The sequence below is a fragment of the Cebidichthys violaceus genome, unplaced genomic scaffold (genome assembly GCF_023349555.1).
Source record: "Cebidichthys violaceus isolate CVI_PGR_0920_01 unplaced genomic scaffold, fCebVio1.0.p SCAF_13, whole genome shotgun sequence".
NCBI classification, from domain to species: domain Eukaryota; kingdom Metazoa; phylum Chordata; class Actinopteri; order Perciformes; family Stichaeidae; genus Cebidichthys; species Cebidichthys violaceus.
Window position 1 is genome coordinate 9,163,346 of NW_027176296.1, and position 27,552 is coordinate 9,190,897.

Here is a 27,552-nt window from a genome sequence, read left to right on the forward strand (position 1 = left end):
ACAGTCTAGTTAGTAACTACATATAAAAATTACTCTTACAAACAAACAAAAAACAATAGTATTCCAAAACAACATAGAAAAAAAGTTTATTTCCAAATATATCCCTTTGCTTCCTATCGACAAATAGTAGTTGATCAATTAATGAAAACACATGAGAACACACACTTAATAACTATCCTCATTGGTGTCAGAAAGATGTCCCCTCACAGGATAATGATAATATAATGAGATAAGATAATAACACAACGATTGTAATAGGTTTTGTGCTTCAGAGCAGAAATGATATCAATCGACACAGAACTCTCTTCTTTGCTGTTGGCAGTGCAGCTGAACTGATATGGTGCAATGCATGCACAACAGAGAAAGTGAATCACACCACAAACTGCTTTAAATAAGTGTATGGGCCTTCAGAGGTCAACATATATAAAGAAAAGAGTTGTGGAAAAACAATTAGCTTAAGATATTGTCAACACTCTCAGAATCCCTGCAGCTTATTTTACCTTTGTCTGGCCCCCCTCTCCTCAACCCCCTGTTTTGCCCTTCAAACATCCACAGGGGACTTACTAGAACATTACAAACAACAGATAGAAATATGACAAACAATTCTGCACTGTGCTCATTCCTTCGGTCTCTGCCTCGAAGCTGCAAGCTGATTTCGAGCACAAGGACAAGGTTACAGGCCACATGAGAGCACGTTGACGGTATTATGTTACACTGCCAACGCTTCTGACAATATTGTGTCTTATTAATCATTGATCTGGTCGCTGGTGTTAGTTTCAGTGCACTGGGGATTGTGTTCACAGCACTAAAGCTGATGATACATAGGCAATTTTTAAGGCAAGGAATATATAATATAAAAGGTCCTGCAAAACATATGTCTTTGAGAGGGAGGCAGATTAACAACAGAGTAAAATATACTGTATATGGATCATAAAGTGGTTATTAAGGATAAAACATATGAGGAATAAAAACCCCTCACAGTTAAAGATGCTAATGCTGATGTGGTGGAGTGGTTTAAATCCAGCATGGAGCAAAAACAATCCCTACAGAAAAGAATAAACCCTGACAGAGTGCATGGCACACTTTTGATTCAGAAAAATCAGCCATCTGCTGTTCCTTTGAGAAATACAAAATTGACAATCACCCATCACAGTTACTGTATGTTGGCACGACACAATGTTTCGGTTTGCATGTTATACAGTAAAAAGCTACACATCCCAGTGGAGAAGCCAAGTACCCAAAAAAGATAATGCTACAAATCCTATATTTCGTAATATTTGTGTCTTTTCCTCCAGAATTAAGCTCTAAATTAACCTCGGAGGATATCACATTAAAAGCGAGGAAAGGAGAACATGCCAGAATCAGGCAGTGTCATAAAGTTATTTGTTAATTATTAATATATTAAAATGTTTTGCTGGAGTCCTGAGGAGCCCTTAAAAAAGTCACAGGTCAAAGGTGATGCAACAGCCTTTCCCATCTGAGTTGAGCATGTCTTAGAGGAAGGGATGATGTCTCGTTTCTGTTCGGAGCAGGAAACAATTGCATGTGCCCTGCTGTGCTTGACCTCTGCTGTCCATTGCAGACAAGGAGCCGGAGGAACAGAGGCGGGGAGAGAGGAAGACAGACAGAGAGAGAAAATATCCATTCATCTAGCAGCATCTGTGCCCTTTAGTTTGTCCGGAGCTGATAATCTGCCAAAAAATGTAACAGCAGAGCATTAACATAGCCTTCTTCCTCTTATCACTCCTGTACATTACATTACTGCCAATGAGCCCCATTAAATCCCTAAACAAGATTTACACAAACTATCTGTAGTGGAACTCTACTAAATCACAATACCGATATCTACCACATTCCTGTCTTGGATATTTAATTCTCTGCCGTTTCAGACTTGACTGATCATTTCTAAAACCCACATCTATTATTATGAATATTAGTTATACATCAATCCTAAATTGTCAACATCAGAGCTAGTATGGTGCATATTTGTATCTAATAGAAAGATAACAATACATGGCCAATAGTATGTGGTCACCCCTGTCCACATATTTTTGGGCAGGGGTCTATTTTTCATGGTTCGAAGTATCATTTTTAGTTAGAATTAAAGCAAATGTCAATGCTACATGATATATTAGACCATTGTGTGTTCGTTTTGGGGAGGAACCATCATTATTAGTTACTGTTTGAAATTGCATTATTAATGTATCGCCAATCCCCAATTGCATGTTATATAGATAACATTTTCGTACACAATGATGCTTGAAAACGCCGATATGCCAGTATCAATGATCCAGGTGCAGTGTGATACTGCCCGATCATATTCTGACCACTGACAGTCTGATATTTGTGAAGCAGTCACTTACTGCTGTACAGTACGGCTGCTAAATGCCTGTTCATCACTCATTAATAAGTCAGCAGTCAGTCTACAGGATCAAGGAATTGTTTAATCGGTGAGAGTGTGTCTGCATGTAGTGCCGAGTGAAATGTAATCAGCCCCGTCTTTTCTCCACCTCCCTCCCCATGTTGCTGATGGTAACAATAAGAGAAAGGTGATAGCATTCTCTCCAGTCCCCCCGACTTTATCACTCTTCTTTCTCTACCTTCCTCTTTTCTATCTCTCTCTCTTTTTTGCTTCCTTGCTGATATTACAGCAAGGTGATAGCATCCACTGAGTGCCACCCTGGGAGCATCATGGCACTTTGTGGCATCATTCAACCTCCGGCAGCCCCCGACTCGTACCTGACACATCCAGGTAATGGATATGACGGATGTTATAGACTCAGGTTCATTTGTCGGGCGTAGGTATTGGGCTTCCATCTCCATATCATTTCCTTTTGCCACTCATTGAAACTAGTGAGCTAGTAAGGAGGATTTTGCTGCAGTCTCATCAATATAATGTAGCTATAATGTGGAAATATGCAATTATGTGTGATCTGTCCAAAATCAAGCATGCGTTAAAGGTAGAAATGTAGCTTCTTCAACATATTTCAACGTTTTTTCTAGGTAAAATCTCAAGTTAGTGAGTTGGGTGACAAAAGTTAAAATATCACAAACACTGAACTATGTCTTGGTTCTCGTCTCCCTTGTTGTCACACTTGACTTTGAAAGATGCAGAAGGGTTCATTCCCAGGGTAGCAACTGAATCTACTGTTCCCAGGAGCTTTGGTAAAACTTGACTGCAATCTCCCAGCTGTACAGTAGCCCTGTTCAAATTCGGACAAGTAAGAACCAAAGAATTTTACGCCAGCAGGCTTGTAAAGTTTCAATCCTTGGCCTCCTGTGTGGTATCATTCTATGGCCCTGAGGTCATGGCTCATGGTGATAGAGCCAGGTAATGGATATGATGGATGCTATACAGCTAGATTCAGTCCTAGGCCACACACTGAATAGTGATGCAGAAAGACTGATCCTGACACCTCCTCGCAAATCTCAGGGTGACCTCGGGTTTGGACTCCAATTTCATAAAACAGAAAACAGCAAAAAAGGGACTCCATAAGTCCTACACAATGTGGGCACTGGATATTTGTTATTGACATTCTGTTTAATATATCATATCAATTATCATGCAATTGTATTAAATAACTTCTCTGTACAACTGCTTTGGTTTTAAAATTTGCTTTTCTCTGGAGGAGATGCCACTTTCAAGCAAATCTGCTCAAACCAAACTCACACAGGTCTGATGAGGCAGACTACTTGAGTTTTTTAGTGTTAAACTTTCAAATATTACATACGATTGTTAATATCTGAACTTTAGCTTTGATTGTTGCTTATTTAGTGAGTTGAAGTATCATAATCTGTAGTGTGTGTGTGTGTGTGTGTGTGTGGGTGGGTGTTGTTTTTACCTCCACTTTGTGTGATGTAGCGCACCCATGGTAATGCTTGGTAACCGCTCTTCTCTATGATCTTAAGGTAACGTACCTAGGGAACACAGACAAGTCAAATATAGTTATTTCATTCATTCATACACACCAAAATATGTATGTATATATATATATATATATATATATATATATATACACACACACACACACACACACACACACACACATATAAATATGTATATATAAATATATATATACATATATATACATACACATATATATATATATAATATATATATATATATATAGATTTGTCTATAGGCTGTATGCTTCAGTGTGTTCATGACAACCCACTTGTAGCAGGTGTAAATTACCCCGTCCATATATCTCTGAATTTGGTGATTTTAAATTTTTCTAAAAATTTGAAAGACAAATTGGTCCCTACTTCTAAAGCTAAATAAACCGTTTGAAACCCAGTAGATCAACAGAAATGCTGTTTACTGAAAAGTGCTCTGCTTTTCTTACTTTATGAAAGGTTTTGTTTCAGGGATACATGTTTTTCCCAGGATAGTGCAAAATGTAAATCAGGAAGCACCTTAAGCTTGTTATTCTCAGGTGGGGATCATATATAAATATTATACATTTGACAAAGAAGGAAAGCTAGTGTATGGTTGTTAATAAAGAGTACAACCTGAATCCCAGACACCGTGAAATAGGGGATTTCAAAGTCAACTGTGATTGGTCTCTTTGATTCCAGCTCATCACTGTCCACACTGGGTAGCCCAAAGTGCGCCCGCATCATGTACTCCTTTCCACCCTAAACATGAGAAAATAGAAAAGAGGAAAAGTTACAAAGCCGTTGATGGAAAATTCAGAGTTCACAAACAGATATTTGACTTTATATTGTGACTTTATATTGTTACGATACTTTATATTCGTGGTGAATCAGATTTATATTTAACATCTGACAGACTATAAACACAAGAAACAGGTTAATCATCATTCTTACCAGCAATTGTGTAACCCATCATCCAAGCATGTAGTCTGTTAGTCTATACTTTGGTTTTACTTGCTGCAAATCAGTTTCCATATTGACTAAATAAATTACCTGAAAATTTGACTTCAAATCTAATTTTCTCGATAACATTTACAATGTCAAAGTTATAGTCTTGTAAAAAATGTGTGTATGATCTGTATGTATGATGTATGATCTGTTTCATGAGGACTGTGTGGGTGCGGTCTTATCTATTTTGATTGACAGTAACCTTGCAACAAAAGCAAACAACCCAGTTATCATTTTTTTTCAAATATTGTATGTTGTTATATGTAACATTACCTTTTCTCAGCTGAGCCCTGACCACTTAAAACCAGTGAGAAGAGCTCAGACAATTACAGAAACTTTCTCATTGGACAGATAATTGTGTGTTCATGCAGGACTCTATCTGTCATAGAAAGATGCTGATTGGAAAAGTGAATTCTGCTTCTTAATTAAATCTAAATTATTGACACTAACTACAGATACAATATTTTTCTCCTTGCCATCATGCAGCTGCTGTGGAAAACCTTATTACCCCGAGCCTTGCTGAACGCTGGTAAAAAAAAATATTCTTTTGCATAATATACCATACACAATAAATGAGAAATCTGTGAAAGATGCACATATTCATGCTTGTAAAATAGATGAAGGTAAATGGACTAATTCCTAAAAGGTTCATATACTTCTGTTTGTGGATTAGGGTTGTAAATAGCTGGATGGAGCTGAAGGTTGGTGGACTGGGGATGAGTCTGTTTATCAGTCTCTTATCACAACAAGCCACTGATTCATCTTTGTTTCCTTGAGCCTCTATCAAACATTACAAGTTGAGTATGGTTCCCTGAGAGAAAAAGTTGTTTTATAGTGTCCAGAGGTTGATAGTGACAGAGAAAAATGTGCTGCAGAGTCATACACCTGCTGGAATGCAATACGTCACCAGTAATGACAATTCTTAATCCTCCTAGACAGACTGAAGGTGTAATGATTTACTGAGGAGATATCAGAACTTGACAGATAAAAGGAGGAAAATTCTCTTTTCTTTCATGGTTTTGGTGACAGCAGAGACTGATACCAAAAACGTGAAAGGAAGAGCAGAAAATGGAGAGATAAGATGTGAGCGTGTGTGTTTTTTTGTGTGTGGGGAGGCTGATCATAATTTGATAAATGGCTGCTGTCTAATACTTGTCAGAGTGAATATACAACTTATTTTTCTGAGGTATCATCAGTGGTGGAAGAAGTACTCAGATATGTCACTTAAAAGTAGCAATACCACAGTGTAGAAACACTCTGTTACAAGTAAAAGTCCTGCATTCAAAACTTGTAAAAGTACAAAAGTATTATCATCACAATATACGGTTTGTAATTATTGATGCATTAATGTGTGCATCTCTTTAATGTTGCAGCTGGTAAAGGTGGAACTAATGTTATTTACTGTATATACTGCCAAGTAGCTTGTGAAAACCCATGGACCAATAAAGTCTTATCCTAACTTACCGTAATTCCATTGTTGGTCATATTTTCTATTATTAGTATGTTCCGGAGAGGGGACTTTTAACTTAGTTTATCAAATAGATGTTGAACAAAAAGTGCAATATGTGGCACTGAATTGTAGTGAAGTACAAATATAAATAGCAGAAAATGGAAAGTAAAGTAGTACCTGAAAATTGTATGGTGCTCAATAAATGTAATTTGTTATTTTTTATCATATTGACGTTGCCTTTAAAACCTTACAGTGGTTGAATAAGATAGAACCATTATAAAAAATCAACATGTACTTAATGTATTTTAGGTTATAACTGTGATATTTTCTTGCCACACTAACAGGGAAAGACTTGATGTTCCACAGGACCACGTTCTTCTCGGGCATCCACTTGGCGCTGCCTGTGCTGGTCTTGAACTTGGGTGAGTCAGCATCACTGGGCACTGGCACCAGAATGGACACATTGTTGGCAGTGGACCGGCTCTTAAACTGACTCCGAGCCTGTGGAAGGTGAAAGAGGACAGAGTTCAAACGTCATCTGAGGCCTTTACAATGAAAAAAAAAACGAGCAAGGAGGTCTCCGTGATTATGCACCCTGCGGCTTGTTAATTTGAGTCTGTATGACAGTCACTTCCTCAAACAGATGGTAAGCGTCCCCGAGAAGTATGTGTCATAAATACTAAACGAGTTTCAGTGAAGGGGCTAGATGAGTGGATAAAGTTGTGGGGCTCTGTATGTGTCTTTATGTTTGAGTGTCACTCATCCTTACCTTCACCTTGATCTCCACACGGCTGTGAGAGAACTTCTCAATCACGCTCTCGATCCATATGAGAGGCTTCACCTGTCAGAGAGAGAGAGAGGGAGTGGACAAGGTCAGAGAGGCGAGCACAGAGCTAAAGTGTATCACGACAACACACATCACCGGTGACACAGTGGACAGGAGAGAGAGAGAGAGAGAGAGAGAGAGAGAGAGAGAGAGAGAGAGAGAGATTGTGTTTGTACAAGGGAGACAATCACTGCTCAGCTGGATAGATCACATAGATTTAAGGCACAGCAGCCCCCTTCAAGTATCCTCTGGTCCATTGAACAACATGTCAGGATGATTGGCAACATGTGGCTTAGCAGACAAGCTGAACCGCAAATTATCTTGAAACATATTGTTGTAACGTGGCATTTTACACAAACACTCAAACTTAATAGTCTTTCAAATTTGGTCAGAAAAGAGTAAAGATATTTACTGAGACAACAATAAAATTGATCAATAACGTACTGTATTGGTAAATAAAAAAAAGACTACGGTACATTGTCAACAGTAAACTTCAGACATATAACACAACAAAAATAATTTAAACATGAACCCCTAAATGAGAAAAATAATGGTAAAAAATACACGATATATTTATATGTGCCAACACATCTGTCAATATCTGTGATAAGCCAATATCAGCCAATTTCTACCAAATTATCAGAATAAGTCTAATATGTTTTGTACGAGGAAGATGCGGATGTGACTTTCTGTGTTTAAACTTTAATGTGAGACAAATATGAAGTGTGCTCTTGGTGTTGCTGGTATGCAGGTGGTGTGAGTCTGAGTGTGTGTTATAGAGAGAAGTTTGTTTGTGTGTCCTACTTACTGTGGTGTTGAGGCGGTAGGACATGAGCTCGCTCTCGCCGTCGGGGGGGATGAAAGAGATGGTGCGGTCGTTCTCGAAGCGTGACAGACGGACACACTGATGAAACTTCACATCCTCCAGCTCCACTGTCTTACTCTTCTCTCCTGACACACACAAACAATACACACACACAAAAACACACCAAAAGATTGAGAGCCTTCCACGCAGCCTTGGGGAAATCAAGGTCAAGGTAATGATGATTGACAAACATTCACTTAGTCTCTCTCTCTCTCACACACACACTCACACACTCACACACCCACCCACCCACCCACACACACACACACACACACACACACACACACACACACACACACACACACACACACACACACACACACACACACTGTACGCACAGTGTGCTCTGACCTTTTCTTGTCCCCCTCTGAACAGTTATTTAGCTGCTACATTCAAACACATACACACACACACACACAATCACACAGTCTGTGTGCCTTCAACCTCATCATGAAGCCCGCTTAGCTGCCTCACAAACACATCCACACCTGCACTAACACACATATAACACAGTAAATAAATATTCTATAATAATAGTTTTTTTTCATTACTGATTTACTGTTTGTGTAATAAATCCGCCTACTACACTAAAGCAGGTCGTTATTATGGTCTCATTTCGTGAAATACGCCTACAGTGAAGTCTTTATGCAAATGAGATGTCACACTATTTTCCCCACTATATCATTAGTAATACGACTGCTTAAATACACAACCATTTATCAGGTGAGGTGTTTAAAACCTGCCCGACACAGATAGCCAGATATCTGGCATTTTTGCTGGACCAACAACAAATTATTAATTGATTGTAAAATTTGCTTTTGACTCATTTTCGGTTAATTGACAAAAAAAAAACAGCACAGTGAGTATAGTTACGAATATGGTTACCAGTGACCAATTAAGCAGTGCTCTACCTTTTATCTTACATTTCTAAAATCCTGCAAGAGTACTACAGAGGCTGCTATAGACAAAAATCAGCAGATTGTGTCGGTTAGATAATTTAACTTTTCCAGACAATTCCTCCCAAGGATGGAGCAAGAGTGCAGCGCCGTTGCAATGGGCATTTAAAAAGCGCAACCTCCTTAATGGCGGCATTTGTAGTCTGCTGGAGAAAGCCTCCTCCTCTGTGGTTAATGGAGGGTGCTGAGTGGTGGAAAACTGCTGTAATGACTGTGGGCCTGTGGGCCTTTAACCAAATCCCCCATTCAACAGCGAGCTTAAAGCCTGCCTCACCTGCTCTGAATGCAACCCTGGACCAGCACTGCCGGGAGAAAAGATGTGTGTGCATGTGTACTTATGTATGCAGCTTCCCTGTTCATTGTTCTCTCTCTCTCTCTCTCTCTCTCTCTCTCTCTCTCTCTCTCTCTCTCTCTCTCTCTCTCTCTCTCTCTCTCTCTCTCTCTCTCTCTCGTGCGTGTACGTGCATAGGTTTATGCATATTTTCTTCCTACTTGCTTGTTTCTCTATTGATTTTGCTTTGGTGTGTGTTTGCGTGTGTGTGAGTGCATGCGTGCGTGTGTGTAGGGGTGTGTGACATTTCCTCATGCCTGAGAGGGGACTGGCTGAGGTCAGGTCTAGAGAGAGCACAACACTCCTGGACAAGCAAAGCAGGAAAGCCCTTTAGCGCATTTTCTGTCTCTCTTTTTCAGTTTGTTTTTATGTCAGTAACACGCACACCTGCATGCAGCAGTATCAAGACGACAGGAAAGAAAGGTCGTATGGGACACTCTCTGTCACTGCCAAGACCTCAGGGTCCGGAAGAAGAGACAGGTGTGTGTGTGTGTGTGTGTGTGTGTGTGTGTGTGTGTGTGTGTGTGTGTGTGTGTGTGTGTGTGTGTGTGTGTGTGTGTGTGTGTGTGTGTGTGTGTATGTACGTTTGTGTACATGCCAGGTGGGGATTGAAGATGCAGCAGTGTCCCCTGTGGTTCACCTTTAAGGCTGCTTTAATATACAGTAGCAGACAGGAGGAACCTAATCTGTTTTCTGTCTGCTGTAGCACAGTATAAAAAGTGACACAAGGAACACAGGGAACCGTTTTACAATGGCATGTGGAAAATGTTTCTGTCCAAAGCATCTTACAGTGCTGTAATATCACTGAACCCAGCGGACAGAGAGGCAGGTTAACACAGGCTTCTTAGCATTTAAAGGTTGAGGGCACAGGATACGTAGCAATTGGTGGATTATTTTCTCAAATGAACTTGGTTCCACCTTTCTCAAATGTGAAGACATGGAAACAATACTATAACGGAAAGTATCTGCATTTAGGATTGTCGTTTAGACAAAGCAAATCATTAGAAGATGTCACCTTGGGCATTTTTTTTCTCAGCACATTAATTAGGATGTAATCAGCAGATTAATTAAACATGAAAAAAAGTCTTTATGTCCTGAATCTCAGCTCATACTGTCCTTGTTCAGGCTCAGAACCTTTTCAAAAAACATCTTAAGGAAAAACAAATCCTAAAAGCAGACACATCAAACAAACATACAATACCTCTGATAAATAATATGCATTTGTAATATGATTACAAATGATCAGATATTTTAGTGAAAAGGCCAGAGTGTTTGTCTCAACTGACTGATGTCTACAAAGTGGCTTTTTGTGGACTTTATCATTATGAATGCAACTTGTATGAAATTTCTAGTGACGATTCTGAACTTCTTCCAGCAGAGGGCAGTGTTAAATGACTTATAGTTTTTCTCACATTTTGGAAGCATCCAGCTGTGTTAAAATGTGCAGATCAGGCAAACATAATAAACGCCAAATGTCTGCCTAATGATATGTAAAAAGTGTAACTGCTGAGGATGAGAGGGACAAAGCATATTTTAACATTTGTATAAACATTCAGCGTGAGTGTGCTTGTTGCTGTATCTGTCAGTGTGTTTGTTTGATCGTTATTTCTGATCATCCTTTCTGATGATATGTTATTTCCCAGACTGCAAAACACAGTGGGGGAATTGTGTGCTGCATATACAGGATATCCACAGACCCTCACCTTTCATCTGCAGGGCTGTAGCCTGGGGTGAGGATTTACTGAGAGGCAAAGAGGCTAGTCAGTGATGGAGCCTTTTCCCTTCAGTAACGAGTAGTGGGGGGGAAGAAATAAAGGCAGAAGGGAGGAGGGAAAAGAGGGAGATGAGAGGGAGAAGGGGGAGGAGGTGCAGGAATAGACAAGGGGAGATGTAGCAGTGGGAGACATTATTGGAAAAATTGGGAAAGTAGGAGGAGAGGGAGAGGAAGATGAGGAAGGATGAAAGCTAAGCCGAGAGAGATTTGCAAGAGTGCTGGGTTTCGACAGAAAGAGGAGGTGAAAGTGGAAGTCTGAGGGGGAGTTCAAGGCAAGTGCTCCGCCATCAACCAGTAGTACATTTACAATTACATTTTGGCGTTTCAGCATTACTCAAGCAGATTTTTTAAGCAAATTTATCAAGGGTAAAATATGTTTAATTTAAAATGCAATACAACTTCCCCTGTTGACAGTTTACAAGTCCTCTATCAATAATGTCAAATTTTGGCAGCTTGAGATGAATAAAATATTAAAAATATGCCTCTATGTCACTCATGCGTAACAGTCTGTCAGCTGTCAGCTCAGCATGGGAAGTGTACCAATAGCAAATTACAAAGTGTAACAGAAAGAAAGGGTAGACGGATAATGAGATAAAATTGGCCACTGCCTGATGCTGTACATTTACAGATACAACATTAAAACAACATACAACATAGCATTTTTCAAGAAGACCCACACCTTGGGTACATGTACACCGGTACGTCAGCAGCAGCTGGTACATGGAAAGTATTCTAAGATACAACAAAAGGATCCATGCTAACCTTTTTTCCCCTCTAATATTTGTTGAACGTGATTCAAGGGGACCTCACTGTCTTGGTGACTGTATTGCTTCCTCATTTTCAGAATATAAGACATGTATGACACTGAGCATGACTTGCTATTACTTACTGCCTGTTATTTCAAACAGCACTTTGTCGTTGAGGCCCAGTCTGAGTTCAGGCATCCCCGAGAGGACTACTTTGAGCTTGACAGTGCCCACTATTTCACTCCGCAGGACGCTGCCACTGGCGCTCACCTTTAGACAGAAGAGAAAGGCATGATTTTAAACAAGAGAAATATTAATTTATGCTTGGAAAACAGCATTGGGATCACTTCTAAATGTTTATCAGCTATGATATCATCTTTACAGCTAAATGTGCACAAAGTTCCCCTGAATGTACACAAGCTTTACTGTTAGAAAATGCTCTTAAAGCTGTTATGTTTAGATAATGATGTGATACAGATGAGTAGCAGCCTTTCAGTACATACAAACAGACTGAACACGTGTCAGCTTGTAGCTTGGGAAATGTAAGCGAGGTGTTGATGTGAAAGAGGATGAAGAACTAAACACTTTTTTAAAAAGTCCCTGGTCACAGAAAAGGAAGTGGTATTTAATATAAGTTTACTTTTCTACCAAATGATTATGACTACATTGAGCGTGTTCAATCCTTTTACAAATTATATATAGGGGCATTTCACTACAGTTTTATAAAGTCAAATCATTTTACAGCAGTTACAACATTATAAGTAAGTTGATACTTTATCAAAAGTTGAAAAAGTTGTATAATAAAATCACTTTTTGAGGAATTCATTCTGACTAATGTGTTTTGTCTGCTTACATTGTCTTCAAACCTTTGAAATATACTACTGTATAAGTCACTCCTCACTGCACACAATGGAGAAACGTAAACACCACACAATGTCATATTGAAAAAGAATAAAGGATTGTTGATATCAGAAACTGTTTACTTAGCAATTCAATTCAAGGAAAGAGACTGTTAGGAGGAGTCAAAACATGCCAGGGCTTTGACAAAGACACTGACGAACCCACTTAGCTTCAAGGAAGCACTTTTACTTTCTTAAGAAAATACATGATTTTAAATGACGGATTAAAACAGTGGATGATGATGAATAAAGAATGTAGAACTGATACTGGAGTCAATATTATGATGGGTGAGTCATATCTATTAAAGAGTTGATATGTCTATCTACAGTACGTTTGTTTTTGTTCTTGTGATCTTATTTATTGTATTGTACAGTAGATTCAAGTAAAAGAAAAGAGTTCCTCATTAAATAATAATCATTCATATTATAATAATATAATAATGTAATATTATTACATTGTAAAATATCATCGTTTAAGTAAACATTATGGATATGGTGATAAGAGATGATGCAGGAAGTACAAAATACATGTTTAAGATGTCTGTAACTGTCTCTTTGCTGAGTCAATTTATATTTTCTGGAAGAAATATGATGTTGACATAGCAAAGATTGTCCTCACCAGTAGATTTACTGACTCAATGACGTCCATGAACACTTCGTTCTTCCTGTACTTGATGCCCTCTGACCGCCAGGACACAGCGTTAGTGACGGTGGCTGGAGGTCGAGGAGCTCCGATTTCCAATTTATGACCCTGCTGGGTGATGTACCTGAAAGAGACAAAAGGTAGAAAAAAGTTGTGGTACGCGTCAAACTGTTTTTAATCCTGCTTAGTGAAAAACCCCAAATACCCATGAGGGCATAGTCCTCATTAGGATGCTTCAGACAGAGACATAATTTCAAGTTTTGGAGAAATATCTCAAGATTTTGAAGAAAAAATTATATTTTGTATTAATCACACCTTATCACTTAAAATAAATTAGCATTTTAGTGAAACAGCTTTAATAGGTTTGGATGCTTCTAACATTGGAACATTACTGGGAGTCCCCTTCCCTTCTGTTTCATATTACATGCATTTATTTGATCCATTGCTGATATTAATATGTTGATTGGTGCAATCAATAATACGTGTAAGTGTCCTAGCTTTGACTGTGGTAAAATACTTTCTCTTTATAGTTAACAACACAAATATTTTCCCCTGTGTATCCGTCCATCAATCCCCTCATCCTCTGCTCAGTACTGTAGGTTGTCTCTCAATGTGCTCAGTACTGTAGGTTGTCTCTTAATGTGCTCAGTACTGTAGGTTGTCTCTCAATGTGCTCAGTACTGTAGGTTGTCTCTCAATGTGCTCAGTACTGTAGGTTGTCTCTCAATGTGCTCAGTACTGTAGGTTGTCTCATAATGTGCTCAGTACTGTAGGTTGTCTCTCAATGTGCTCTGTACTGTAGGTTGTCTCTTAATGTGCTCAGTACTGTAGGATGTCTCTTAATGTGCTCAGTACTGTAGGTTGTCTCTTAATGTGCTCAGTACTGTAGGTTGTCTCTTAATGTGCTCAGTACTGTAGGTTGTCTCTCAATGTGCTCAGTACTGTAGGTTGTCTCATAATGTGCTCTGTACTGTAGGTTGTCTCATAATGTGCTCTGTACTGTAGGTTGTCTCTTAATGTGCTCAGTACTGTAGGTTGTCTCTTAATGTGCTCAATGCTGTAGGTTGTCTCTCAATGTGCTCAGTACTGTAGGTTGTCTCTCAATGTGCTCAGTACTGTAGGTTGTCTCTCAATGTGCTCAGTACTGTAGGTTGTCTCTTAATGTGCTCAGTACTGTAGGTTGTCTCTTAATGTGCTCAATGCTGTAGGTTGTCTCTTAATGTGCTCAGTACTGTAGGTTGTCTCTCAATGTGCTCAGTACTGTAGGTTGTCTCTCAATGTGCTCAGTACTGTAGGTTGTCTCATAATGTGCTCTGTACTGTAGGTTGTCTCATAATGTGCTCTGTACTGTAGGTTGTCTCTTAATGTGCTCAGTACTGTAGGTTGTCTCTTAATGTGCTCTGTACTGTAGGTTGTCTCATAATGTGCTCTGTACTGTAGGTTGTCTCTTAATGTGCTCAATACTGTAGGTTGTCTCTTAATGTGCTCTGTACTGTAGGTTGTCTCATAATGTTCTCTGTACTGTAGGTTGTCTCTTAATGTGCTCTGTACTGTAGGTTGTCTCATAATGTGCTCTGTACTGTAGGTTGTCTCTTAATGTGCTCTGTACTGTAGGTTGTCTCTTAATGTGCTCTGGCTGTGTCCAGGGAGACATGATGAATTGTCACGAGAATAGGAGGGAGCTGTACTTAAACAACATGTGACTGCAGGCCAGCCCCTCTTCCCGACACTTTTTACTTCTCTTGGCCTTGTTTCCACTGCAGAGCTCGCTTCTCATTTATGCCACCACATTTTCCCTGGACTATAATGTCTGGGGTATTCATTCTTTTCATGTTTTTACAGTATACCACTTTACTAATATCCTAAATAAATTATATACAATTTAAGTTTTGTTAGTTTGGCGAGCAAACTTATGTATGTTGGCAACGTGGATTGTGCAATAAAAAACTAAAGTGCATATTTTCATTTGATATTCACTAAAAATAACCGTTCAGTCATCACCCTACAAACAACTACTGATTTGTAAAGTAACAAAACAAATTATTATTTTTGCTAAAAACATTCTGATTTGGTGCTGTTGACCGGCACTTGAACCTGCTATGGAGAAGAGGCTAATATTCACAAAAGGACAGGATATGGATGTTTCGCAGACATGTGCCTTAGATCTGCTTACGTTCATTTCCATCAATTTCTCAAAACAAAAATGTGTGTAACTATTTTAAACTGCCAACACAAATAAAAAAAGACAGATGTTGACAGTGATCCAAACTGCGTTATTTCCAAGGCAATCCCTTTTCTCCTAACCCCTTTGTCTTTTCTTCTGATCTCTTCTCTTCCCCCTTTCTCCTTTCCTATTTTTAGTTGTCCCTCACCTTATCTTCTCCTCTAGAGGCCTGAGCATTTCCCCCTGAGTCAATCACACACTGACCCAATGTTCCACAAAGATCTGCTGTCCTCATGCTCCTCTCTCGTAGAAATAAGTGCAAAGCCAGTAGAAGCTCAAACATAGCAACAATGCCATTTTCATAACCCATCTTTTTTTGTGGCTGTTTCTGTGTGGAAACCCCCAAAAGATCTGCCTGCAACAAGGCGGGTAAAGTGGTACCGCTGCTGAAATTGTGTTAATGCAGACGCGGTACTAATTTTGGAATGACATTGTGCTTGTGATTCTTACCAAATGTGTATGTACTAGGTCCTTCTTTTCGGTAGACTAAATACAGCAACAGGAATGGTATTTGTGTTCCATATGGAATTTCTAATTTGAGAAATGGGTTGCACAAAGTTATGCACAGGTCAAACAGCAACGGTATTAATAATGTGTCTATCTTACCCCAGACTCATTTCCAGCTTGCACTGTGCTTTTGGTAACCAAAATTGCAAAAGTATTGTGCATCTGTCTCATTGATTCAACCATTGAAAGTATATGAACTCAAAATACTGATTACTTTATACCAGATTTCTTAGCTCAAATAACTAATTATTCTTTTTTCAATATATTTATTTAGACTTGAAATAACAAGTTGTTTTTGTTACTTGTCAACAGCTCAAAAAAGTTGTGAACACAACTTTGGCAAATCATTATCTTTTAAGTTGATATGGTGAGTGGAGTGAGTAACAGATGCTTATTTACACATCTAGCAGCTACAGAGCAAAATTATAATTCATTTGGAGTTGTGTTTCTGTCCACTAGATGAATGGAAGGCCAATATTCACTCTCTGTTAGCTCCATTTTTGGTCTCTACCAACTCTTGAGGGAACTATCTGGTTCTTTTGCGGCTCAATGTTCACCAGCTAGTCGCTAACTGCCTCGGTCCGCTATTTGGTGCCGAGCAAGAAGTGTATAGTGGGTTTTTAGAGCTTTTTTGTTGAAAACAAACAATAACTGAAATGTCTTATTTTCAGTCCAACTGTACGTTTCTCATCTAATGTTAATGTGAAAAAGTGCTAGATAAACAAGTTTTAGATTGATTGACAGATTAAGGCAAAATGTTCTCCCTAGTTTTCTGTCCCAGTTCCTCCCACCTACAGGGTCTTGAACACATGTTGACACGTAGCAAAGTCTGACAGTGCTGAAAGATAAAAGGCAGCGACTAGTGGGCTTGAGGTCGACGTTGGATTGTTTTGTTGGTTCAGTGTTTGTTCTGTTTTTCCCTGATTCTCTTCAGAAATGCTAATGAAAGGATCTGGAAGCGGGGTTGGCAGCAAACTGACAGATTAGCATAACAATAGCAATCACAACAAACACACAGACATGTGCATGAAGGTTCATACGAAGACACACACATGAACAGATTCACATGCATCCCTGCAATCTCACTTGCTCAGTCTCTTGCATCCTCCCACTCATGCACACAGCATGCAACATGCAGACAGAGAGACAAAGTGAATGTGTGTATCTGTACTGTGTATGTGTATTGTGTGTGTGTGAGTGTGTGTGTGTTGGTGTGCGTGTGTCTGCACAAGAGAGAAATGACTTTTGTGCATCTCCTTGGAGAAGAGAAGAGCAGGGCTTTTCTGTCTGGGACTCTCGAGTGTGTCCAGCTGACGGTGTCATTGTGTCTGAGTGCCAATAGGAGCCTGGTAATTATCAGCACTATTCAGACACCAAACACACATATACATACACACACACACACACACACACACACACACTTACAGCCTCAGTCAAGCATCGGTACACAAACAGCACACAAAATGAATCATCAATCACATACCGGCAGAAAAATCACATTTGTGACATTAAAATAGTAAACAATGCAAGTTTGAACGTTTCAAATATAAGTTCACCATTAAATAGAAGCAAAGCTGATCATGTGCACACAGAACCCATGTTATCATGGTACTGTAAAGGGAACGTTGAGCCTTTCCCTGGAGACAAATGCCTCTCTGAGGAGCCAAGAGGATGGAAAAAGCAAAACAACTCTGTGTATACCATGAACACAAAGACTTGTGAAGCCCAAGAATAGTAGTTGCTTCAGTTCATTTCACCTTGCTGAATAGAGTTCCCCCATTCATTATAGCTTTAGTCACTGGCTACGAATAAAGCAAATGGCACTTCAAACAGAATCATTGTGTGCTCTCACTCCCATCTCTGCTGGTCAGCTACAGTATGAAATACACTGCTGTTATCTCACTGAACAACTTTAATGTTTTGTTTTCTGATTGATGATACAGTTACCACTTGAGCTAATGTGGTTACATTAAAACCAGACTGGAGTGCTTTAGTGCAGTACGGCCTTTGAGAGTTTGAAACTTTAACCTTATACCTTCATCAGCTGGATTAATGGTACACTTAAAATGCCTGACCACCAGTGCCAACGAACATAATTGATTCAAGTTTTGGCAAATGTAAAAATGTTGACCTTTTTTGTGGTTTAGGAATGATTTAGGAAGTAACTGTTTCACTTTTAAGTTGTCAATAGTAGCCACTGTTAATATTAGGCATATAAATGCAGACACAGCAATTATTATTGTTTTCTTACTCTTGTAGGATCTTGCTGTCAGTTGTCTGAGGGAAACCAAAGTCCATCACTTCGTCCATCAGCTCGTACACCGTCACAAAGTTGTCACGAATGCTCTCCTCCTCAAGCTCCTTAAAGTACTCCTTAAATACCTACGGACACATACAAACATACGCAATTCGACAAACACAACATGTTGTATTATAGCAGCTACATAATATGTAAGTTATTTGGTTGTACTTTTTTTTCATTGTGTTGTTGCAGAGAAAGTGTACATTTATGCCATCTGCTTGATGTATTCAAGAAGCAAAAACCTATAGCAAAGGAACAGCATCGGATAGATAATATGCAGCGAGGAAACAGCAACAGAAGTGAACACAAGTAGTTCAAAATGTGGACTAAAACAGACGCACCTGTACAATTTTATAAAGAAAGGAGTACACCAGGGAAGCGTTTGCATTCTTCTTCGTCATCGCCACCACTGAAGAACAGACTGTTAAGAAATAACTGTACATCTACAAGACAGAGGTATGTAGCAAACATCTATTATACTGTAGGTGGTAATGAGATGAATGCAATTAAATAATAAGTTAGCACAATGAATCACAGTCTAAAAAAATTGAGAACATGGCCACAGGGAGGTAAAACAGCTCAGTTGTCTAATGCAGTGCACTGGGAATACCACTTACTCACAACTGCGATATCAAGCTGAATTAATAATGTGTAAGGAAGTTTGACTGCCCAATCTCACATTAAGGGAGGAGGATATACAGTGCATAACACATTACAGTGAATCTGTGTTGAATTTGCTGTGGCTGTGAAGCACAATGTGATGAAACAGATGCTGAGAAGCTGCCTGCAGCTAAGACCTGAACCTTATGGAGCTGCATGGAGAAGAGAAAATTCAGGTATATGTGTCAGAGGCTGTGGATCTCTGTTACATTTTTACTAATTTCTCCACAAGTATGACTGTTGGGAAGACTCTGACATTAAAGTAGAAAGACATTTGTAAAATGGATACAGTAAAGGTTGCTGTGTTTGATCCACAGGAAGTGTGAGGAACCATGGGTGACCAGAGGTGTCGCCTCAGCCTCCTCTTCTCTCTTCATCAGGATGGGCATGAAGTGGTCAATCTCATTCATGTCCATGTTCCCCATGTAGTTACGGCAGATTAGCACCTGGATCCAGAATGAAAAGAACAAAATATAGAGTCAGAAGACACATTTATAGAGCCACTAACCAGTCATTAAATGTTTATGGCTTTTGGCTGCGATACCAAACCTGAGCGCTGAAGCTTAAACATGCTTCAAGAGTCATTGGCTGACTAAACCTGACCTCATGGATGGAAATGGACCACTTTCCAGGTTCATCTAACAAGGAAATGTGCAAACTGTGTTGCCAACTTCTGATGATGAATGATGAATGCTCTTCACCTTCTTAACATGAAACAGGAGCTAATGCAGACTTTAGCAAAGCTCTAGGGTTTCTCAGGTTTGAAATTATGGCAAACAAAGGGGCCACACTAGCAGCATGGCTATATGGATGGTAATGTCAGGGTCCACCACTCTGGTTCAGACTGAAATATCTCAATAGCTATTGGATCAATTGCCATGAGATTTTGTATAGACATTCATGGTCGCAAGAGGAAGGATTCTACTAATGTTACTGATCTCCTGACTGCTCCTTCAATGCCAACAATTATTGAAAAGAATTGCCATGACTTTTTGTCCATACATTCATGTCCCCATCAGGATGATTTTGTATTAACTTTGGTGATCTTCGGACTATTTAGTGAAAACATCACTTTCAATAAGTCCAATATTTTGGTTTATGACCAAATAACTGCAAAACTAACAGCAGTTTCATCAGCCTCAGCTGTACTTTGTCTTTAGTGCTAATAGAGTGCTGCAAGAATGCGTCCTAAAACCCAGAAATTAGTTAACATTTTTGCACTTCCGGTTTCCTCGTCTCAAAGTCAGTGGGTTTGTTAGATGCCTGAAATAAGGTCTATGGTCAACACATGCTTTAAGATATTTCAACGTTTTGAGCCACGGTATAAAAATCATCAGTAAAAACCCCTCCCCTGAATTTTGAAAATTGTATGTCTTAAAAAGGCGAAAAGTGTTAGTAAGTATCATAAACTTGTGTTTACCGCAGAGATAATTTTCTGCAATAATCCAAAAATCCAAAGGCTAAGTCTCATTGTCTTTTTGTCAAAGATTCAAGTGTGATGCTAACTCCTGGGGTTAGCCTACAAAAATATGTCATCCTTGCAGCACACCAAAAGTGCAAATATTAGCATTTTAAAATGACTAAAATGTTATGTGTATGTTGAATCCTCTTCTTTGTTATTGAGTCCTTACATTTTCCAGGATGGCTTTCAACAACGGTCTAAAAAGAGCAAGAACCTGTTTGTAATAAAAAGGTGGGTGTGGGCTTTTAAATACAACTAGCTAGCTAGTCAATTACTTATGGACATGTCTATGAATGCAGCCTTTCCCCAATACTAAAAATAGAGCCTCTCATGACTGCATACCTTCTGTTCTTTTGAGACTAGTGTCACGACAGATCTTAATATTTAACGGCTGAATGCAAACAGCTGAGTTTATAAGAGATGCCCTCTTTCTGTGAATCTGAGACTGAAATCCTGACATTTACTAAACAAACAGTTGGATCACACAAACAAACTCCAAAAAGATGTTTTTGTCGTGTTATGGATTAAGTGATTACAAAAAACATTTATCAAAATTGACAGAAACATAGGCCTACATGTTTATATCACAGAACTGCACAACTGTAATGCATTTTAAAATAATTTCTGACATATTCTTGAAGATTCACTTAATTTAGCCAGCGAGAAATAACTGCACACCTTCCTAATTTTAATAGAAACACACACATGCAACAAGATGAGTCAGCAGTCTTGCTGGAGTCCGGAAACACAGACTGAAGTGAAAAAAAGAGATCAAAGCTGATACGCTTGAGAGATTTAGATAACACACACACACACACACACACACACACACACACACAGGCGTCCCCCCTTTCTTCAGTAGAAGAGTCTGTTGAACAGGGGTCACACTAGGGCACATACAACAAAGGCAGGAAGAAATAAGAAATACAAAAAAAGGAAATGCCAAGACAGTAAAGTAATCTGGGGGAGAAAAGAGGATACGAACAGGCCACTGCTCAGCTTCTGTGAGAGGAGACAGACATCACAGAGTGAAGAGTTCACAGGTCACTAGAGACAGAGAATGAGGTAGACAAATATTTGCATTAAAAAAAGCTGCAATATTGAAGACCCCTAGAAAGGTATCCAGAGGTTACTTTGTAGTTCTGGATGTAAACTTTGCTAAAAAAAGACAAAACAGAAAGTAAAAGTGTTTTTCCACCCTCAGCCGCCATATAAGGTTGTATTTTATTCTATTTAAAGCTTGTTTCTTGCAATTCAGACATTTCGTAGTCTAAATGTTTAATCAATAACTGTTGCACCATTAATAAATGAAACAAATGGTTCAAAACAACAAAATACTAATCCACAACCCGTACTGCACTTAATGAGCACCTAAAGAACATTGCATAAGGTTAAAAAGCAAAACACGAACACTGCATATTGGTGCCACCAATATATCAGTTGCAAAGATTAGGGTTTTGGTGTTGCTAGCTGTGCACTGTAATGTGCAAAAACTTCAAACTTATGAGTAGGAAGAACTCATTTGTAAAAGACAAGACTAGTTTCCACCTACGCAAATGCATGAATCACAGGGTAGCGTCATGACTGTGTTCCAGTCATTTTAAATCAAATACATTTATGATGAAAAGTAGTGACACATTTGTTATTAATTGCTCTATTATGCCGCTGTTTGTAACTCCTCTTTGTATATTGGTGTGTGTTTGACTTTCTTTTGCTGAATGACAATACATTCTGAATGAGGCAGGAAGCTGTGACAATTATGGCCCTGCTACAATCACAGCGATGATTTAGAATAGCTTATGTTCCACCTTTAGGATATTTAAGAGTCAACATTGTCATCTTGTCAGCTGGTTTCGAATGTGTGTCAGTTACACTCATTTTAGAAAGGAAAACATCAGATAGTGTTGTATATTCAGCAGAGGCAGAACACATCAAACAGAGCACCTCACACAAACAGTTAGCATATTTCATGCCCCAAAGCAAAGCGCAGCTACTTAATAATCCAGGTCTCATTACATTCTACTGTGAGTGTGTTAACACACCAGACTGTCTGATATATGTGATGGCATACAAATACTTAAAAAAAACAAAAACAGTACGTCCACATCCCTCCATTACATTGATTCCTACAAATCTAATTATAAGTGACAAACAAGGGTTTACATAACAACAGATTAGTAGAAAACAAGTAAGAAAATTAAAAAAATAAGACAGCAAAAACAAACAAAGAAGGCAGAGGGGAGTAAAAATGAACGAGACAATTCCGCAGGAAATTTTGAGTGCGGCTGCTACTGCCCGAAGACGTCACTATATATATACACGGCAATATTACCGGTAGTATCGTTGAGGTTTGATTGAGATATCGCTTCTCTCTTTTCTGCATTTTAGATTCATACTCTTGGATTGAATCTTGTATTTGTGGGGCTTTTATTTTGAAAGGGTGGGACTGGGTGGGTGAGAGAGGAGAGGAGACAGAATCATGTTTGACACACATACACAGAGGTTATCAAATGACAGGCTCTTGTGTGTGTGTGTGAGACGGACATACAGAGAGATAGACAGACAGAGAGAGAGAGAGAGAGAGAGAGAGAGAGAGAGAGAGAGACAGACAGACAGAGAGAGAGATAGACAGAGAGAGAGAGAGAGAGAGAGAGAGACAGACAGATAGACAGAGAGAGAGAGGCAGACAGAGAGAGAGAGACAGACAGACAGAGAGAGAGGCAGCAGACAGAGAGAGAGAGACAGACAGAGAGAGAGATAGACAGATAGAGACAGACAAAGAGAGACAGAGAGAGAGATAGACAGACAGACAGAGAGTGACAGACAGACAGAGAGAGAGAGAAACAGACAGAGAGAGAGATAGACAGACAGACAGAGAGCGACAGACCGACAGAGAGAGAGAGAGACAGACAGACAGACAGAGAGAGAGAGAGAGAGAGAGAGAGACAGACAGAGAGAGAGAGAGACAGACAGAGAGAGAGCGACAGACAGTGATTTTGAACAAAACTCCTGCCTCCTTTTAACAAAAAGCAGGAGTCTGAGTGCCAAAATATGGGTACCATGAGAAAGATAAGACTCTGCCGAACTCGCTGATGTGGTTTTTAATTTTTGTGAAAATTTGAGCTACAGAGTAATATACAAAACTGGTACCGTCTGCCTTCTTTGAGAAATTTGTCGTCAGATTTAACATGGAGTCTAATGGAGCAGTCGGTTGGAGTTCATGTCGCTCTTTGGCTCTTTCAGACAAATGTGTAAGTCCGTTGGATTCCAATGACATCTGTGCGCAACATTTCCAAGATTTTTGGCCAAAAATGGTGTATAAAGAGTAAAAATTGTGGGACCTGGAGCATTTTGTTAGGAAAAATCACAGAATTTGTTCCTGCTCTGCTCCACTCTGACAGTTATGCCCTCACTCTAGCACTTAACGAGCTGCGCAATACACACTCATTATGAAATCTGAAACGGACCTGAAACTTAATCTGTGACTTCATAGCTATCAAAATGCCCATTTGGCTCAATAACGTCCATCGTTTTGTCTACGTTTTAAACTTTAAATCATTTTTCTACGTTAAAGTATGGCTGGTCAATATGGGTCCAAAGTTAGGTGTTTTTTTTAGCTCTCTTCACGCCAAAACCCCATTCAAGTGAATGGAGAAATTTTGCTCTGTTTTGGGGGATTTTTGGGAAAACTGCTGGGCAAATCTCTTTAGAAAATAGATAGCACACTATTCTCAATTAGGCCGCACATTTTGATGTATTTTTTGCGCAGGTGCTGACAACGCTGTGTGAGGAGAAGCGCCAAACTTTCTGATGAATAAATAAACATTAAGCCCGCAGGATTATATACAGTGTGCTTTGGCACAAACAGATTTACTGCCTTTGTGCTGCAAAGCCACACTGAATAACATTTTAAAACTTGAACAGAGATTGAAAATAAGGCAAATTATAAAGATAGACACATATTTATAAATTGCACATTGAAGAATTATGATGATGATGTATATTGTATAACTTAACTAACCTTTTTTTAAATGGCATTTATTTTCTACAGCAGTATAGGATAGTTTCTTACAGCAGGGATCCATTGTGGCTTAAAGTCAGAAGAATCACCATTTGTGTTGTTATACTTGAATGTTTTCTCTTAAAACTATTGGTGGCTTTAAAAAACTTCGGGATTCTCATTCCAGGGACACACAAGGCAACTCTCCAAATCTAAATTGTCCTAATGTATTACTCAACAACCGTTTTGGAAAACAATCACAGCACAAACCTTAAAGCATAACTCCATAACCCTCTGAGAAAAATAGAGCAGAATACTGATATTTTAGAGCGACATGGCTGTCAGGAGTTAACAGTAACTTACTTGTAGATAAAATAACGGCACATTGAAGGCAAAAAGATGACTCTCAGTTAGTATATTAATAGCAACCATTCAACATTGTGCATGCTCACAGTGCCTCTTTATAGCTAGAGGTTCATTGCTGCTCAAGACGCCCAATTCAACAAAACGAATGCACCAGCAAGTGTCTCTGAACAGTTCACACACACAGCGCTTGAGCACTGATTTGTGAGCGAACAGCCAACTTGGACTAGTACCCGTTATGTTTACCATGTTCACCATCTTAGCTTAGCTTGTAACATTTGCTAATTGGCACTAAACATAAGATATTGATAAGACTGATGCCATTTGTTTTGCAAGTATTTCGCCAAAAAACAAACCATTGGACAATTTAAACTTTTGACCTATTGATGAAGCTAAAGGAAAAGTCAAAGGATCAGCAAAGTCAAGTCACAAATGTCCGTACAAAATGTTATAGCAAGCCATTAAAAAGTTGCTGAGATATTTCAATCTGGACCAAAGTGAGTGATCACAAGAGTGTGGCTAAAAAACAAACTGGTGAAAATGTGGACGAATGTGCGCTGTTCCTGATAAATAAATACACCCAAAATAAATAAAATTAACTGTAGCTCCTTTGGGACTATTGCTGTTTGTCTAAAACGTTCAACCTCACACTTGTATGCTTCTAGCTAATGAAATGTACTGCTTCTCATTACAAACCAAAAACTTCACTGGGAACAAATGATGCCATGCTGATTTCAATAGCATGACATTTCAGTCCACCTCGCAGGTCCCTGCGCCAGCAGCGTGCGGTCTAGTGCCCAGGAGCCACAACTCAGAAGGGGGGGGGGGGGGCTGAGGGTGGGGGGGGGGTAAAGGGCAGAGGTGGAAAATGTAGCTTCTGTAGCAGCTGTGTGTTTTCAACTGTGTCTCGAACTGTGAGTACAGGAGTGACCTGTCTACCTGACCATGACTGGTTTTGGTTGATTGCCTCTCTAAAATGATTTTCATCTTTGGTGCATTCTAGCTCAGTAGATTTTTAATTGCAACGGCAATACAGCAGCTATACGGGACAGAGGGAGGGAAAGGACTGAAGGTTAAGAGCTACTGACCTGCCCCAGGGCACAGATAGATAGTTAGGGAAGGGAAAACATTGAATCTGCACGATCAGACATCCAGGCTTTGAGGGACTGATCCTATTGTTAGGCATCAGGCTTCTTCATACCGTTTACATGTAAAACCTGATGAAGTAACCCTTTAATTCATCCTATACCACAACATATATACTGTATAGCAATTCAAATGCATTTTAAAGAATGTTATTTTTCTAATAATATTAGGGATGAAACGGAGGATCATTTACATTTTCAATTAAGCTACCCATTTCTTAAATTTTTTTTTTAAAGGCTATAAATGCCAAAAAAAATAATTTAAGAAATGAGTCAACGGTTTCATCTTCAAATTGCTTGTTTTGTCGGACCAAGAGTTCAAAACCTAAAAAGATATGGTATAAAAGCTGAATCGATTCGTCTAAAATGAATTGAAAACTATTGATGGCTGATGAATAATTAGTAAGCAAAAATGTAATTAAATGTATCCATAGGCTTCTTATAGTGAACTGAATATCTCGGGGTGTTGGACTGCTGTTTTGGGACAAAACAAGCAATTTGAAAACATCACCCTGCTTTATTTTTCACAATTTTCTGACATTTTATAGACCAAGAAAAGTATAGACAGATTAGTTATTGATCTATTTTATTGTACGATACAGCCCTAAATGAGGTTTACAAATTGTCATATGTTTTGATTTATCAAAACTGTAACTATAATCCATTAAAGTTGCTACAAGTGCCTAATGGGTTTGTCTCTCAACATGCATTTCTAGTGAATGTCAACCTCCTGTCCATACATCATTTTGGCAATATATTAAATTAATTTTAAGTAAGCCACTGTCATTTTTAAAGGATACCCTACTGGGCTGCAAAAAGTATTAGGTTTTAAACTCTGAAATTGGACACATCGGCTATAAAGGCTGCATCGCTGCACAAGAACAAGCTCTCTGTGTAGACTCAACGTTGGTGAAACGAGTTTGTCCAGTTGCGCCTCTCTTCCTGGCTGCTCTCTGTTCTACATGTGCGCACATACAAGCAGTAAGTTACAAACGTCCTTCGGTTTCTGGACACAATATATGCTGACGTACTCTTGCAGCAGGTGCTTCGTTGACAGCCCCGATGTCAACTTTCCCCAACAGCAAGTCGCCACAAACTTCACGTTACCTTTCCCTTCAGGTCAAGAATAAATATTGCCGACGCCGACATCTTGGTGGAGAAAAGAAATCCTTAAGAGCAAGAACCAGCCGAGATAAAATGTAGGTCTACTGTCAGATATGGGTCACATAGAGGGGATAAGATTCGCTCCCATCATCCTCCTTCCTCCTCTCCTCTTTTTCTCTCTCTCTCTCTTCAGTCGTTAGGGTCTCGACTCTCGACTCGCTGCTTTTCCGGAGTGGAGCATCAAGTTAGCTGTAAACAGACAAGCAACTTCCGGGGATTAGTGAGGGGATTTTATTTTTATTTTTTTTACATTTTAATTCACCCAACGTTAGTTGGTGAAGTTGTACCAATTCTTAATTGGTGTAAATTAAGCAGCTGAGATGCCTACATTTACCCAAACACTGTATTTGA

The 27,552-nt window shown here is 39.2% G+C and overlaps 1 protein-coding gene across 1 annotated transcript; it reads right to left on the bottom strand.

Annotated features, from left to right (window-relative positions):
• Nucleotides 1-69: 69 nt before the first annotated feature.
• On the bottom strand, nucleotides 70-27,365 carry ap1m3 (adaptor related protein complex 1 subunit mu 3). Its single transcript, XM_068707671.1, has 12 exons — nucleotides 27,145-27,365; nucleotides 19,357-19,513; nucleotides 18,749-18,816; nucleotides 18,357-18,487; nucleotides 13,351-13,498; nucleotides 11,976-12,102; nucleotides 7,969-8,111; nucleotides 7,104-7,175; nucleotides 6,677-6,835; nucleotides 4,513-4,638; nucleotides 3,843-3,918; nucleotides 70-1,691 (listed from the first exon to the last, which is right to left on the bottom strand). The coding sequence occupies exons 1-12, from the start codon at nucleotides 27,184-27,186 to the stop codon at nucleotides 1,669-1,671; spliced, it is 1,272 nt and encodes a 423-aa protein (XP_068563772.1). The 5' UTR covers nucleotides 27,187-27,365; the 3' UTR covers nucleotides 70-1,668.
• Nucleotides 27,366-27,552: the final 187 nt, after the last annotated feature.

Excerpts from the sequence above, each read along its gene's own strand:
- ap1m3 (XM_068707671.1), bottom strand. The coding sequence starts at position 27,186 with ATGTCGGCGTCGGCAATATTTATTCTTGACCTGAAGGGAAAG. Across the intron at positions 19,514-27,144 it reads TTCTTGACCTGAAGGGAAAG|GTGCTAATCTGCCGTAACTA; the intron begins GTAACGTGAAGT and ends TTCTGGATCCAG. Across the intron at positions 18,488-18,748 it reads TTCTTTATAAAATTGTACAG|GTATTTAAGGAGTACTTTAA; the intron begins GTGCGTCTGTTT and ends ATGTGTCCGTAG.